Source organism: Pavona decussata, unplaced genomic scaffold (assembly GCF_977016875.1).
Source record: "Pavona decussata unplaced genomic scaffold, jaPavDecu1.1 SCAFFOLD_218, whole genome shotgun sequence".
Taxonomy (NCBI): Eukaryota; Metazoa; Cnidaria; class Anthozoa; order Scleractinia; family Agariciidae; genus Pavona; species Pavona decussata.
Genome location: NW_028145623.1, coordinates 1,193,310 through 1,207,500, shown reverse-complemented (window position 1 = coordinate 1,207,500; position 14,191 = coordinate 1,193,310). Strand labels below are relative to the sequence as shown.

Below are 14,191 nucleotides of genomic sequence, written 5' to 3'. Positions count from 1 at the left end.
ATAACTTTCAGCTTCAGCCCCAAAACTAGACGTTGTTATAAAAAAAGAAGAAGAAGAAGAAAAAGAAGAAAAAGAAGAGCGGGCTTATGGGCCGGAAACCAAAATATGGGAAAAAAAAGCTTTCAATTTAACGCGTTTTCAATCCGTCCGCCACTACAATGACCTAATTGTTTGTCTCAATCATCGTTGCCGTTCCAAATTCAGAGGCGTTTGTTTTAAGTAGTTTAAATCAATGTGATTGGATTCATGAAGCTCTCCTGAATAGAAAAAAATCTTAACTGAATTATAACAACAGACAGAGTTCTTGGGATACGTTTTAAGATGGCTTCAGAAGAACATTGCACCGGATTTGTATTTATGTCCCCTTGCCCATTTCACATCACATTACATTCATTGTCAAAAAAAAAGCTGATTTCTTTTTTGTTTCCTCTCTGGGATTATAAGGATCATTAGATTAGATTGATTGTGATTGCCAACAGCCAAGCTTGTTTGAAAAATCTTAGAAACAGAACAAAGACCCGCTTCGCTTTGGAACAAAAATTTGGCCATTCATGCCGTTCACGGCCGCTATTCATTTAAAAGTACAATACTTAAGCTTAAGCTAATAACTCACGAACGATTAAGTAGCAATAACGAATTTTAAAAAGCTCTAGCAAAGGTTAGGGCCAGATAAAAGGCAAACTAGAAAATTATATCCAATAATTACAGTGGCGGAAGGTGGAGATGGGGGCCGGTTGATTGTTTGATTTTTCTGAAATCTGAAGAACAAGGCTTGCAGACTGAGAGGGCGAACTAATGGATACATCTTTTTTAAAGGGTCTTAGCCTAATTATGAAAGCGAGGCTAATAATTTTTACTGTGTGTGGTCCTGTGTGTGAACATTTGGCCAAACAGCTTATGATGTTGCGAAATACTTATTTTCCTGATTGAGTCTCGTGGTACTCATACGATGGCAATCTATTTTTGTAAAGGTCCAAGGTTCAAACCAGCTAGGAACCTGAGCTATTGTCTCACAACGAACTCACCCCTGGCCCCTGTAAAAAAATATATATATATATATGAGATGTGGGAGGGAGAGTAGGGCATTAATTTGGTCAAAATAAAACCCTTCTTGTCATGTGATTGCAATCTGGTTGAGTGAATGTGAACTAAAAAACTAAATTCCACTTGTTTCATGTACCATGCAGTGCGTTGCGTTTGGCTAATAACCCAAAAGTAGCTTTTAGCTTCAATTAATCAACCTCCTCTTGCTTCTCTTAAAATAAGGACAACAACAGCTTTGTGTGGCTGAGAATGAGGACGTGGGTGACAAAGTGCTCCGTTAATATTTAAGCCCCATGGACCCCTGGAGTGAAGAAAACAAAACCTACAGCCCAAGGGGATGTAGACAGTGGATGGAGAGAAGGGAGTAGGCCTTCACTCGGGGCCACTGTATACATTCCTGGGTAGAGGGGAGGGAGTGGGCCTCCTCTCTGACTGGAAGGAGTGGACCTCCACTAACCTAACTCCAGGTGGTAAAATCGGAGGGAGGTTGGCCTCCAAAAATCGAGTCTATGGGGGCAAGAGTGTGACGAGAGGAGCACTTCATCCCCATTCCCGTACTTATTTTACCAACCTAAACAGAACTTTCAAAGAACGGTAACAATTATGATCTCAAGTATCTATTACTGGACTGGCAAAGTGTTTTAATCTCCATAAACAAACCTAAGCGAGGTACTTAGTTTCTATAGTTCGTTCAGACAAGTAACATACTTTTAGAAGTGTCTCTGAGAATCGTGATGATCCTTCAATAAATTGACATATCTAAACCACCTCAAATGTGGTATGTAATTGCTCTAAGAATTATAATGTTCATTTTGGAGTGTTTTTGTTTGATTCGAGTATACACAAGGAAACCTCAAAGAGGTACTTATTCTAAGAGTCCCATTGCTCATCTTAACAAGTAACGCAGCTATTAAGTACAACTAAAATGGGATGCTTAAGCCCTCACGGTGTACGTGTTTTGCCAGGAGTTTCTAATAATAGTGTACATTACAACCGGGGTGTAAAAACGATGTCGCCCTACGATGTAAGTTGTATTACAAAATATCCTAGATGATTGGAAAAGCCCTTTGGCAAACCGTATTATTAAGAAGACCATGAGCGAGCAAGCGCTTTGGGTGGGTAGAAGGGAATAGAAAATACTCTTGACAAAATGTCGCACTGTAGTTTATCTCGAGTGAGAGCAAAAGACAGTGGCCAAATTTCAGCAAGCACGTATCAAAATGTTAAAGCTCACTCTGATTGGATGGTTTTCAGGATTTTCACGTGAGGTCATCCTAGGTCGATGATTAGCCTCTTCCAGGCGTTCAGTTAGTTGGGGCGCAGCGCGAAAAAATAAAGAAAAAGCGCGCGAAGGGAAGCGAAAGAACGCCTGTGAGCAAACTTAACAAACGGTCGTTCCGGTATACCAGGATCTGGTATACCCTCTGATTGGTCAATTTTGACAGATTTTGTCAACGCTACAACGTTGCTGACGCAGATGAGAAATTCGATATGGCGGCGATCTTTTCATCGAGTGTCAAATCTGCGATAAACAACATTCTTAAAAATTTTCCGCATGTGGAGCGCCTTCGAGAATTCTTTTACTTTATTTTCGCGAATAATTTTTCGCAAAAAGCTACTTTTCTAGGGATTTGGGGAAAAAACCATTAAATTAATTGAGCCGAGATAAGCCCATTAAACTTTCGTCTCGTTCAGTTCTGATCATTATAAGGATAAAGGAGATCAGTTTACGTCTGGAGTTGCAACCGCGAAAAAATATCAGACGTTTGTCAGGATAAATCCTGTTTCCTAGCCAGAAACGTAATAAATTTTGGTCCACGAGCGTTGATTCACCAAACAACACGAAAGTGAAAAATCACTGGCGCATAAGACGATTGAACATCACGACATAAACAACGAAGGAGCTTAACACTTTAATGACTGTTTGTTCTCCGTCGATATTCATGGCAGAATCGATTTGGCCACAAATATAAATAGGCGATACTCCCAACGTACTTTGGTCATCACCACTTGTCTGTCCGCCAAGGATTTGCTGGTCGATTCCTGTAGATCTCTTGAGTACGTGTTAGCACGCTTCGCGGAAGGAGTATATCTCCAGTCGGCGATCTAGCGTTCGTCTGTCGTTTTGCCGCTTTCAGCGATTCTCTTTCCACAATCCCCGAGAATAGTTTCACAATACTGACATGCGTTCTAGCCAGTATTCTTACACAGGTCAAACAACTTACATTCGAGAAACTTGGGTCTCTTTTCAGTTCATGCCCCAACGAACTGGCAAGGTCGGCCAACACTATTAAAAACAACATTAAAAATAGATACTCCGGGAATTTTTGTTCCCTGGCACTTTACAATTTTCTGGCAAAATCTGCAACACGTCGGAGGATGGACTGTCAATTCGCTTGCAGAAAAAAACGGAGAATTGAGGGACATGAAAAGCACAATCGAACAGGAAAGACGCGCCAACTCGCAATTCAAGATTGAAGGATCATATTTCCCGGAATTCTGATTAGGGTCTGAATGACATCTGCTGACAACTGAAAACCACAAGCCATATAAGTGGGCGGAACGACCGTTTGTTAAGTGTTCTTCGCGCGCTTTTTCTTTATTTTTTCGCGCGCCTTTTTTCGCGCTGCGCCCCAACTAACTGAACGCCTGGAAGAGGCTAGTCGATGATCGGATAATTAGCAAAGCTCATAGCTCAAAATAGAAACAAGAGTTGTTGATTAACTGAAATTTATTTCGTATGTTCAATAAATTGTGATGAGCCATAACACGATCAGATTGTATCACACCATATTCTGTGTCAGGGAAAATGTTGGCATCTTTCATCACTGTGATTAATTTGTTAAAAGTATCTGAAACTGAATTCCTCGAATTTCATGTCTCAGCGAGTAAAGTTCAAAAAACAAAAGCACGTTTTGGTCACATCGCGATCATCTTACATCACACCATATTCTGTGATTGGTTGAAATTATCTGAAACTGAATACTACAAGTTTCAAGTGCCAGCGTGTTTAAGTTAAAAAAAGAGCAGCAGTTAGAGGCTTACCTTGATTGCTTAATTGCGCGATCTAGTGAAGATTTACTGAGTCGCTATGAATTTTGCTCTCTTCGTCTGCCTTGCTGCGGTTTTGAATGCTGTTGATTCACTGCCGACAAACAATCAGAATCTCTTGGATCTGAAAGCGACATCATGTAGCATAAACATCAACACTGCACCGAATAAGAAGTTCGAGGACGTCATCTTGGGAATGAAACAGCAACTGGATGAGATTCAGAGTGAGCTGAGAAATCTGACAAAGAAACTGGAGAGCCGATCCGGAAAAGGTAAGCAAATCTACATTTGTTGCTGTTTCAGGCCCATTACCCTAAATGATAAATTGATGAAAATTTCGAAAAATCAAATACGTTTTTTGTGCTACTCGACTAACAAAAAATTGGTTAAAAAGGCAATTTAACCGCCGTAGAGGATAGAATATTTAAGTTTACACTAAAAGTGACTTTTTTGAGTCCCGGAATGCGTGAATGCTTAAAGTCCTCTCAAGTTACCCCTTGGAGGGTGATAAAGGCAGTAAAATGAGAACACCCCCACCTCTACTTTAGGCCATTAAGACAAAAAGAAACGCGAAAAGGGATTTTAATGGATCTGATCTGAATAAAAAATTCCGCGACAGGAACAGATAATTTAATTTCTTCTGTACTTTAAACGATAGAGTTGAGTGTACGCAACTTAAGCAGTTTCGAAAAGAAAGCCTGAAAAAAATTCAGGCTTGAAAATGGTTAGGTTGCATACTAACTGCGAGGATCTTTCTTCTATTTGATATTTCATCCGTAGTTCAAAATATATGTTTCATATAATTACATTCAAGAATTAATTATGGTGGCCAAATTAAAACATACATTTAAGAGCCTATTGCGCGGGGCTCTCACTGAAACCAGCGGTCCGCTAAACAAGTTACAATTGAATGGGACAAATACCACCTTACACTTTCATTTTCGCTCATCAAGTGCCTCATTCTTGAAACATTGCCTAAAGATTATTATACCCAGTAAAATGATCCAAAAGGGATCTGCATGCAACTATTGAAAATGATAAATTCCACAGCAGGCGTGACCGGATGCGTGGTTCAATTACAAAGATATTCTTGGCAGCTTCAAAACTTAGAAAACACGTACGCGGCCCAAGCGACTCGTGTGAGCAAGCACCAAAACAGCTGCCAAATTCTCCCCCATTTCTAAGCTTTGAAAGCGAGGCTCTCAGTGAAGATTTTGGTGATGTCATTGATCATTTCAGATCTATTTAAATGTTCATTTCTTCGAGAAAAGGACTTATTTTTGCCATTAAAAAAACGGAAAGCTTGCGTACAATATAATGGTGATCGATATTACTAATTAATACAACGCCTATTCATTGCGTTAGCAGTAGCCAAATTGGTCCCCGTTCCTTTTCAAATCTTCAAGGTACTCCGTACAACCGGCGAGTTTGGGGAAAATCTCAAAGGGTTGGCGTGAAATCTGACACTTTATTTTACGGTTACCGCGCTGGAGCGTGGAACTCGTTCTCATCTCAGAACCTACTCGAGAGCTTGGAGTGCGGTGTGGGGGAGGGGGAGGGGGCGTGCGTGGGAGAACTCCCTGTCATACTGACTATATGGGACCGACTCCGATGGAAGGGATAATTTTTTTTCAGGTAGGGATTTCACGAGCTTAAGCATAAAAAGGGTAGGACGGGAGGGTTGGGAGAACTATCATTTCGATATTTAACAAAGCCTTTTAAAATATCTCAAACAGATCAACCGAAACGAGATGCAGGTTTCTTTCCTATAGGTATGTGAAAGGGTTACCTCTCCTGTCAAAAATGGTACATCAATGGGTCAGGGTTTGGACCATAAAATTTGCTGAGTACCTCCACCACAGCCCCCTCCCCTCTCCTTCACTCACATCATTTGCCAAATCTCAAATTTATTCGCACATTTTGAGGTATCATGCAGGGACAATAAAGAATGCCTTCTTGATTTGTTTGTTTGCCTCTTTTTATTACATTCAGGTGAACCACTGTCCGTAACCATTTGTGAGCGCAGCAGGAAAACCATCAGCTGCCAAAACGGACGAAAACTCAACATTCAGGAAGCACTGTATGGTAGACTGGATCGTAAGACATGTAGTCAAGGCCCTATTTACACTACCAATTGTCGTGCCACCAGATCCCTCCCCGTCATGCAGAGTAGGTGCCAAGGGAGAGCCAGCTGTGTGTTGTATGCCAGTAACTCAGTGTTTGGCGATCCTTGTCGCAGAACTCACAAATATCTTGTTGTCAAATACCAGTGCGTGGAGTAGGTTAGTTATTACGCTCTGTTGGCCGTATTCACTTGTTTTATAACTTAGTTTTCGAAAGGAAGTTAATTTAGATGAGTAATTTCTTTGAAATTGATTTTGTAATAAAAATACACGCTAAAATGTCACGACGTTTCGACCTCTCCGAGGCCATTTTCAAATGCAAGTAAAAAATAAAACCTTACCATAAATAATTATATTCATACAATAAAAATCGGTAAGAATGTCATGAACGCTAAAATGTGTCAGAAATGTCAATGATAAGTATTATAAAGTTAAAAAAGGACATAAAACAATGATACAATGAAGCGATAATAATAATAATAATAATAATAATAATAATAATAAAAATATTTAATACTTATATTGCGCTTTTTTCTATAAAAACACTCAAAAGCGCATTACAATATTATTAATAACTAAATTAAAAACCAGTTAAATTACCTGATAAAATTACAATATTTAAAAATAAATAAATAAATAATCAACTAAAAGCCTTCTTAAATAAATATGTTTTAACAGAGCGTTTAAAAGAGTCGATTGATGTTTCCTGTCTTATTAGCTGAGGAAGACTGTTCCATGAAAAGGGGGCAGCCATCGACAACGCACGATCTCCCAAAGTCTTCTTCTTTCTTAGCCGAGGTCTTTCTAACAATATACCAGTATTGTTACGGTGTAGTTGGTAACGTGAGTCCGGTAAGAGAGGGACAAGATCCTTAAGATAGCTAGGCGCAACACCGTGAAGAATCTTAAATGTAACAAGGAGAATCTTAAAATCTACCTGCAAGCGCACTGGTAGCCAGTGGAGTTCTCTTAGCAAAGGAGTAACGTGACAATACTTAGGTGCGCAGTAAACCAATCGAGCACTGGCGTTCATGACTCTTTGAAGTTTCTTAATTTGATACTCAGGAGCACCGTACAATAAACCATTACAGTAGTCAAGCCTGCTTGTGATGAACGCGTGAACAAGCCTCTCGGTGGACTCACGAGACAAATGCTTCCTAACGTGCCGGATATTGTACAAATAATAAAACGCGCTAGCACAAGTCTTAGACACATGAGTCGACATATCCAGATGAGAATCAAACCAGGTGCCCAAATTGCGCACTGAAGAGGCAGGCGATACCTCAGCTTGGCCGATCTTGATCTTGTCAACGGACACATTTGATAACTGTCGTTCCGTGCCAATGATCAAGAACTCAGTTTTATCGTCATTTAGCATTAACTTATCATCTCTTCGTCCATGCGCGAACGTCACGAATACAGTTCTAGATCGCAATCACAGCATCAGCCTCGCTGGTCTTATCAACGGGATTAAACGATATAATAATATCGAAATAAATCGATTAAACGATATAACAATAATGAGGCTTGTAAAGAACTGATCTAAACAAATAATTTAGCGCAGATGCACTTTTCCCGACTGCACTACCCAGACAAACTTGTGTAGTCTACCATCCGTCAATTCATTGATTCGAAGGGGAGTCTCAGTATTCGCACACCCAACAGCAAGTACCTGAGAAGCAAGAAGCCCCAATTAGAATCGTGCTGCCATTCAAAGCTCAGAAATCTGCAAACGCAGTGCGCAGACAACTTGGAGACCTCAGTCAGAAGATCAATGCGGATATCAGCCCAGTGTACACAAGTCGGAAGACCAAGGATGAATTAAAAGCCGACGGAAGACAAGCCACCCCTTGTAAATCCGGTGAGGGTAAAAGGCGGAATGAGTTTAGGGACCGATCGTTTATTACGTCCTAGGGGGCGGTGGTTTTCTAAAAAATCGAGTGTATGAAAATTTTACCCCCCAAAACATCTTTCAAACAAACGTTTTACCCCCCCCCCCCCCACTGCAATGACAGTTTGAAAATTTTACCCCCCCCCCCCCCTTCCCCATGGTTGGCCTGGTGGTTGAATTGTTGAGAAGTTCTTCCACATACCATTCTGCAAAATCTTTCCGCCTTTTACCCTCACCGTTGTAAATCAACACTGCGCTGTGTATCATTTTCAGTGTAGCCTGTGCGATGCAGGCTATGTCGGCTACACGTGCCGACACCTTCACCAGCGAATTGAGGAACATAAGGGATCGGCAATCGGAAACCCCCTGAGGGAGCAGCACAATATGGCCCCAAATAACATTGCGAAAAGTTTTAGAATTTTAAGAAAGTGTCAGAACAAACTTGATTGTCTCATTTTTGAAATGCTTTTTATCAAAGAACTGAAACCATCACTAAACAAACAGTGTGATTCCATCCGCGCTAAATTATTTGTTTAAATCAGTTCTTTACAAGCCTCATTATTGGATGGTATATATATTATTAAAAATTCCCTGGTCAGTTTTATTCCGCTATGACGAGGTTTACGAATATTCACCCGGGGTCCCTCACAGGGGTCCGGGGTCCCTCCCCTTGATACAAGACTACTTCCTTGCACTAGTGGCCCTTTACGCATTAGTTAAGATGCCCTGATTAATTTAATTGTCCTATTTTTTTTTTTTTTTTTTTCAAAATTCCTGGCGAACATCCCGGCCTCACAAGGTCTGTAACAGAGGTGTTTACAATCGCAATGCCAATCAGAAACAGGAGAGACGCCCCACGCGATTTCACAGCGTGAAATGAGATACACTAGCCTGTGAATAGGCTCCCAAATTGGGTATGGTGCGAAGACAAAAATCTTGCCCCCATAATGCGCTCCCCTCGCCCGGCTCTTTTCGCCCCACGGCCCCACAAGATACACTTGAGCATTGTTTTCCTTGTACAGTTTACAACTGGTTGACACGTGAACCCTTCGATATAAGTGCATGTCAGTAGACTTTGATCAGTCCTCATTCGAAGTTTTTTTTACGAGATCGCGTTTACGCATCCTCGGAGACCCAGGAGCAGTTAGTCGGGTGGAACGGATTTTTGTGGGCGAAAGTTTAAACTTTGACCCACGAAAATCCCTTCCACCCGACTAACTGCTCCTGGGTCACCGAGGATGGCGTTTACGAAGTTGTCATGTAGGTTTTGTGATACGAAGTGTATTTGTTGTATAGTTAGACAACTGCGAACCCCTACACCAACTGGAATACACCAATTAAAAGGTTTTATCTGGGGCATTGTATAAATCATTCCAGCTAAGACAAAGGAAGTAACAGAAGAGAATGAAAAGTGTTTAAAACGAGAAAATATAAACCTTAAAATACATCTCACCTCTCGTATACACTGGGCTGCCCAAAACTTAGCTTAATTAGCAGATCCCAGCACATAGTTTCTGGTAAGAGGAAAAAGTTGCAAAACATGGAGAGGTGGTTAATTATGTCTTATGTAGAGGGGGGGGGGGGGGGGGGTAAGATTTTATGCTTCCATCAGGAGCAGATCTCTCCAAGATCTGTTTGGTGTCCAAAGTACAGTTGATAGAAATTGACCCAATATTGGGCACATAATGACTTTTTGTGCCATATGCCAGTCTCGGGAGTGAGAGAGTTAAACAAATCAGTCAGAATCAGTCTCGAAGTTTACGATAACGTCATTCTTTCCATTTTATAACCACTTTTTCAACATAAGTAAATGCTACCTGAAGAATTCTAGAAAAATAAACTCTCTCGTGGAAGGTAACTTATTTTGCTCTCATTGGCTACATTTACTTTCGACAGCTTTTGTCAAGATAAAGATGGAACAAGAGTTAGTAATGGAGCGGCCAGAGATGAAGACGTCTGCCGACAAAACGTTTATTTTTGTAGTGCGTAATTATTTTGTTTAAGTTTTTTATAACGGTGTATGCTAAGGAAAGAAAGAAAGCAGTAGCACTAAATTGTAAAGGTGATGGGTAGATTATATCTTTGTAACAACATATCAATTTCAGCTCTAAATAATAAACAATATTTTAATCAAGAAAAAAGTATGATCTTCAATCAATCAATCAATCAATCATCAAATAGTCTTACAAACAAACCAATGCATTAATTATTGTCTCCAATGACAACAAAATTCAGTGTGGTGAAACTTGGGTTGGGAAGGTCAAGTTCAGTTCAGTAAATTAGCAACCCATTCCACAGTTTCCACTTCCTAAGATTATTCCTTTGCTCTAACTTTTCCTTTTCGGAAAGTTTTTCAGAGCGCTTAACTCACTACTATCTGTCGTCGAAGAGCGATAGGCCAAATATGCTTCAAATTTGCTGCAAAATAAACCAAAAACAAGTGCATCTGTCTTTCTTCATAATGTTTGTTCAGTTGATAAATCATTGCGTTCATTGGCTTGTACTTGGACGAAAACCGATATGTTTTGTTGTACTTACTTTTGCATTAATGAGCCCGGTGTATACAGAGTTGAACAGCGGTAGATACCAGCTGTACAAGTGGAGTTCGATATAATGCTTGTGATGAGTCTCTTTTTTCCCTCTTCCCACGATTTCTGGTGACTGTGAATGAACCCTTTGCAGCTAACGGTCACATAGTACAAAATCCACCATGCTGAAGAGTAACCACGCACTGGGACATCCAAAACAAAGAAAATTCAAGTTTGACTTGTTGAAGTTGCTTTGTTTTGGATGTTCCAAGCGCAACTTGCTCTCTAACGAGTGGCAGATTTTAAACCATGTGACCGTTAGCTGCAAAAGGTCCATTGGAGACAAACAAGGAAAGAAAGTTTAACATTTTCTGTCTTAGTGAAAAACATCAGCCATCCTCGTTGAGTCCATTTACTTTTCGGAAAGCATAGTGTGACTATTAAGAAAGCACTTGTAGCCAAATGCTAAATTGCGGTAATAGAATTTCAATATAAAGCTGTGCTAAAAAATCATTCCTGCTAGTAATCGTAGTGATAAGAAGTAAATTTTACAGAATGTTTCCAAAGCCATCGTTTTGAGGTGCAAATGGTTAGGATTAATAATTGCCACGAATGGTTGGTTTTATCAACAGACATAATTAGTTATTTTGACCAGATTTTAAGGAGATTCAAGAGCTCTCGTTTCGAGCGTTAGTCCTTCATCAGAGCGAGTGATGAAGGTCTAACGCTCGAAAAGTCAGCGTTCGGTTCCCTTATCAACTCTGGGGATAACATAAAAAGAGTTTCTACTCCCCACCAATGCAGCACCACAGTTTATTTAGAAACGAACCCTCTTATCCATTTAACTTGAACCTTAAACTTAAACCTTATTGACTTAGCACAGTGGTTTCTTCAACTTCTTTCCTTTCAATTTTCATTGGATTTATCATGAAAGAAGAAAAATTATAACAAAACCAGAAGTACTAACCTCTGGTGATGTTTTCTTCTTTCTTTCAGTTTCATTTCCTAGACTCCATCTGAATTTCATTTAGCTGTCGTTTCACCGTTTCCAAGATGATTTCAGTTCAGTTTCTTGTTCGGTTCACGGTTCATTTTCGCTGTTAGCTGGATCTGGGACATCCTAATTTTGCGTCAGTGCTGGGTCCACTGCATTCAATGGTCGTTTTTATGCCCTGGTCATCTGGGACGAGCCAACGTTACCTTTTACAATGCAGGAGTCCTATCTAGTGCGTCTGGTTATGCCTATCATATTTTCTCTATTTTTAACTATTTTTAAGCTTTCTTGCTTTTTTTTTAACTGCGTTCTCTTGGAGTTATGATAAGTAAAGTAAATTAGTTATCTGCCCGTATGGTAAATTATCTTTTGCAATTTGCATTTCTTTAGTTGTTGAATTTGCAGCTTTGATGCAGCATTCTAACTTTCAGTTGACAGCGAAAAAAAAACGTAAACAGAACCTTTGAACTCGAATTATATTGTTTTTGTTGTTCTATTTCCTTTACCATTTTTTAAGCTAAAGGTTATTTTCTAACCAACCAAAAATTATTTAGATTTTCAGTGATATTCAATTGCATTCAGTTAAACATCCGATGCCGCTGATGACAAACAAGACAAACAAGACAGTCCTTGAAAATCAAAAGAAGAAATATTAAACTCGAATTATACGCTATAAGATAGATAGGACGTTATATAAGATAGGACGTTATATTCTGAATGAGATTTCATGAAAAAAAGCCGGCTTTGTTCCTTTCTCTGCACGAAACCACTATTCCTTTCATCTAAAGTCTTTAGTAAATACCGGGAAAATAAGAAAACCTAAACTGAGTTCCTGTCAATACGCAGTGTATACAGGAGTTATTAGCATGAGACCAAGATATAGACCAATCATGGAAATAATCAGTCTGTTAACAAAACATGTCGCAACTACAAACTGACTTAAGTTCAACTATAGCGGTTTGTTTTCACCAAATGACAGCCGATTATAAGTCGCTCACTGGTACATAATTAAGTATTTGTAATGCAAAAAAACAAGAAGACAGCTGTAAGATGGTCACTGCTAGCTATGCTAACGAAGTCGACCGCAATATGTGGTTTTGGATTTTAGGTTGGCTTTTTACTGTTTTGACGGTTGCTGGAAACGGACTCGTCGCATTTCTGATTCTTAAAAGACCACAGCTGCAGACGAAACCGAACTGCTTCATTCTGTCTTTAGCAGTCGCGGATTTTTTTGTCGGATTTGTGTATTTCCCGCAGATTTTCATCCAAACCTTCATCTGCCATTCATACGTTTGTGATGGCGCGTTTTTTATCACCCGCCACTACTTCCAGTATTGCTCCATTACAAACCTATGCGCCATGTTAGCAGACCGCTACATCTCAATTGTGAAACCGCTAAAATACGTCGCCATGATAACAAGGAAAAGAATCATCTTTCTTTTGGTCGCATCGTGGACTGCACCAATGATAGCTTTCGTAGTACCACAAATCACCATTCTACTATTTGCAAATGAAGAGCAAGACAGCATCTTCTCAATATTTAAAACGCTGACGTTTAATACGCTTCCGATGATACTACTGATCGTATTATCGACTCGCGTTTTAGTTGTTGCGCGGAACGTATCTCGTGAATCACGCGCGTTGAATGCTCAAGTCCGTTTTAACTACAGAAGTGAAACAATAGGTGTAAAAACGTCCAGCAGATCTGAAGTCTTCGAAAGACAGGCAACCGCAAAGATGATGATAGCAGTCATGGTTGTATTTATTCTCTGTTCTGCAGCAGAACATTGGAAAGGTTTCTGCTCTCGTGAATGGAACATGAATTGTGATCTATCTGCCAACATTGCTTACATTCTCGATCTCCTCTGCATTTTAAATTCAGCTGTCAATCCATTTGCTTATGGATTTCTCAAGAGAGATTTCAAAGAACAGTTAAAACGACTTTTCGGTCATAATAGACACTAACGCCGTCAGAAAAATAAATGCTTTGGCTGTGATCTTGGGCATGAGTATGAATTAATTAAGAAAGGACTGATTCGAACACAGGTGTATAAACAAATACAACGAATGTGAATTCAAATACACATTAAAACTTCGACGACGGCAACGGCAACGCCACAAAAAAGGCCGTAGGATTTATTATGAACCAGAACAATCGCTCGCACGGGTGTTTTTAGAAATTTTGGTACATTTCTTTGCCGTCCTCTGCAAAACAGCAACGTGAAATGACCAAATTCAAGGTTTTATGGAGAACGTGAACGCAAGACAGTGAATTTCTTAACTATAACGCCACTCTTCTAATTTGGTTGCTGTCGTTTTTGTAGAAGTTGAACGAGTTAAAATAACCCGCGAAGTAGCACAAATGAAATAAACTTATATTTCCAAGTGACGTTTTCGTTAGCGTTACAGCCTTGCATTGGTGAGGCCCCGTGTCACTTTCAAAAGGCAAAAAACATATTTGTGTGGATGTAAACGTGAGAATAGTGGATCCGTTTTGTTAACATCAATTCTACTATTGCACAAAAACTGGTATGATTCATCTCTATCTGCAGATGTCTAG

The 14,191-nt window shown here is 39.8% G+C and overlaps 1 protein-coding gene across 3 annotated transcripts in view; it reads left to right on the top strand.

The window, feature by feature from the left end:
* The window catches only part of LOC146459643 (L-rhamnose-binding lectin ELEL-1-like), a 142,278-nt gene extending 132,028 nt beyond the window's left edge, over positions 1 to 10,250 (top strand). The window contains exons 1-3 of one of the 3 annotated variants that reach the window (XM_085089234.1): positions 4,083 to 4,367; positions 6,088 to 6,377; positions 10,006 to 10,250. In XM_085089234.1, the coding sequence (XP_084945360.1) occupies positions 4,136 to 4,367; positions 6,088 to 6,377 (522 nt within the window). In that variant the 5' untranslated portion in view covers positions 4,083 to 4,135 and the 3' untranslated portion in view covers positions 10,006 to 10,250. Of the gene's footprint in view, positions 1 to 4,082; positions 4,368 to 6,087; positions 6,395 to 10,005 lie in introns of those variants that run through there. The other 2 variants (XM_085089235.1, XM_085089237.1) reach the window with 2 other exon arrangements.
* Positions 10,251 to 14,191: the final 3,941 nt, after the last annotated feature.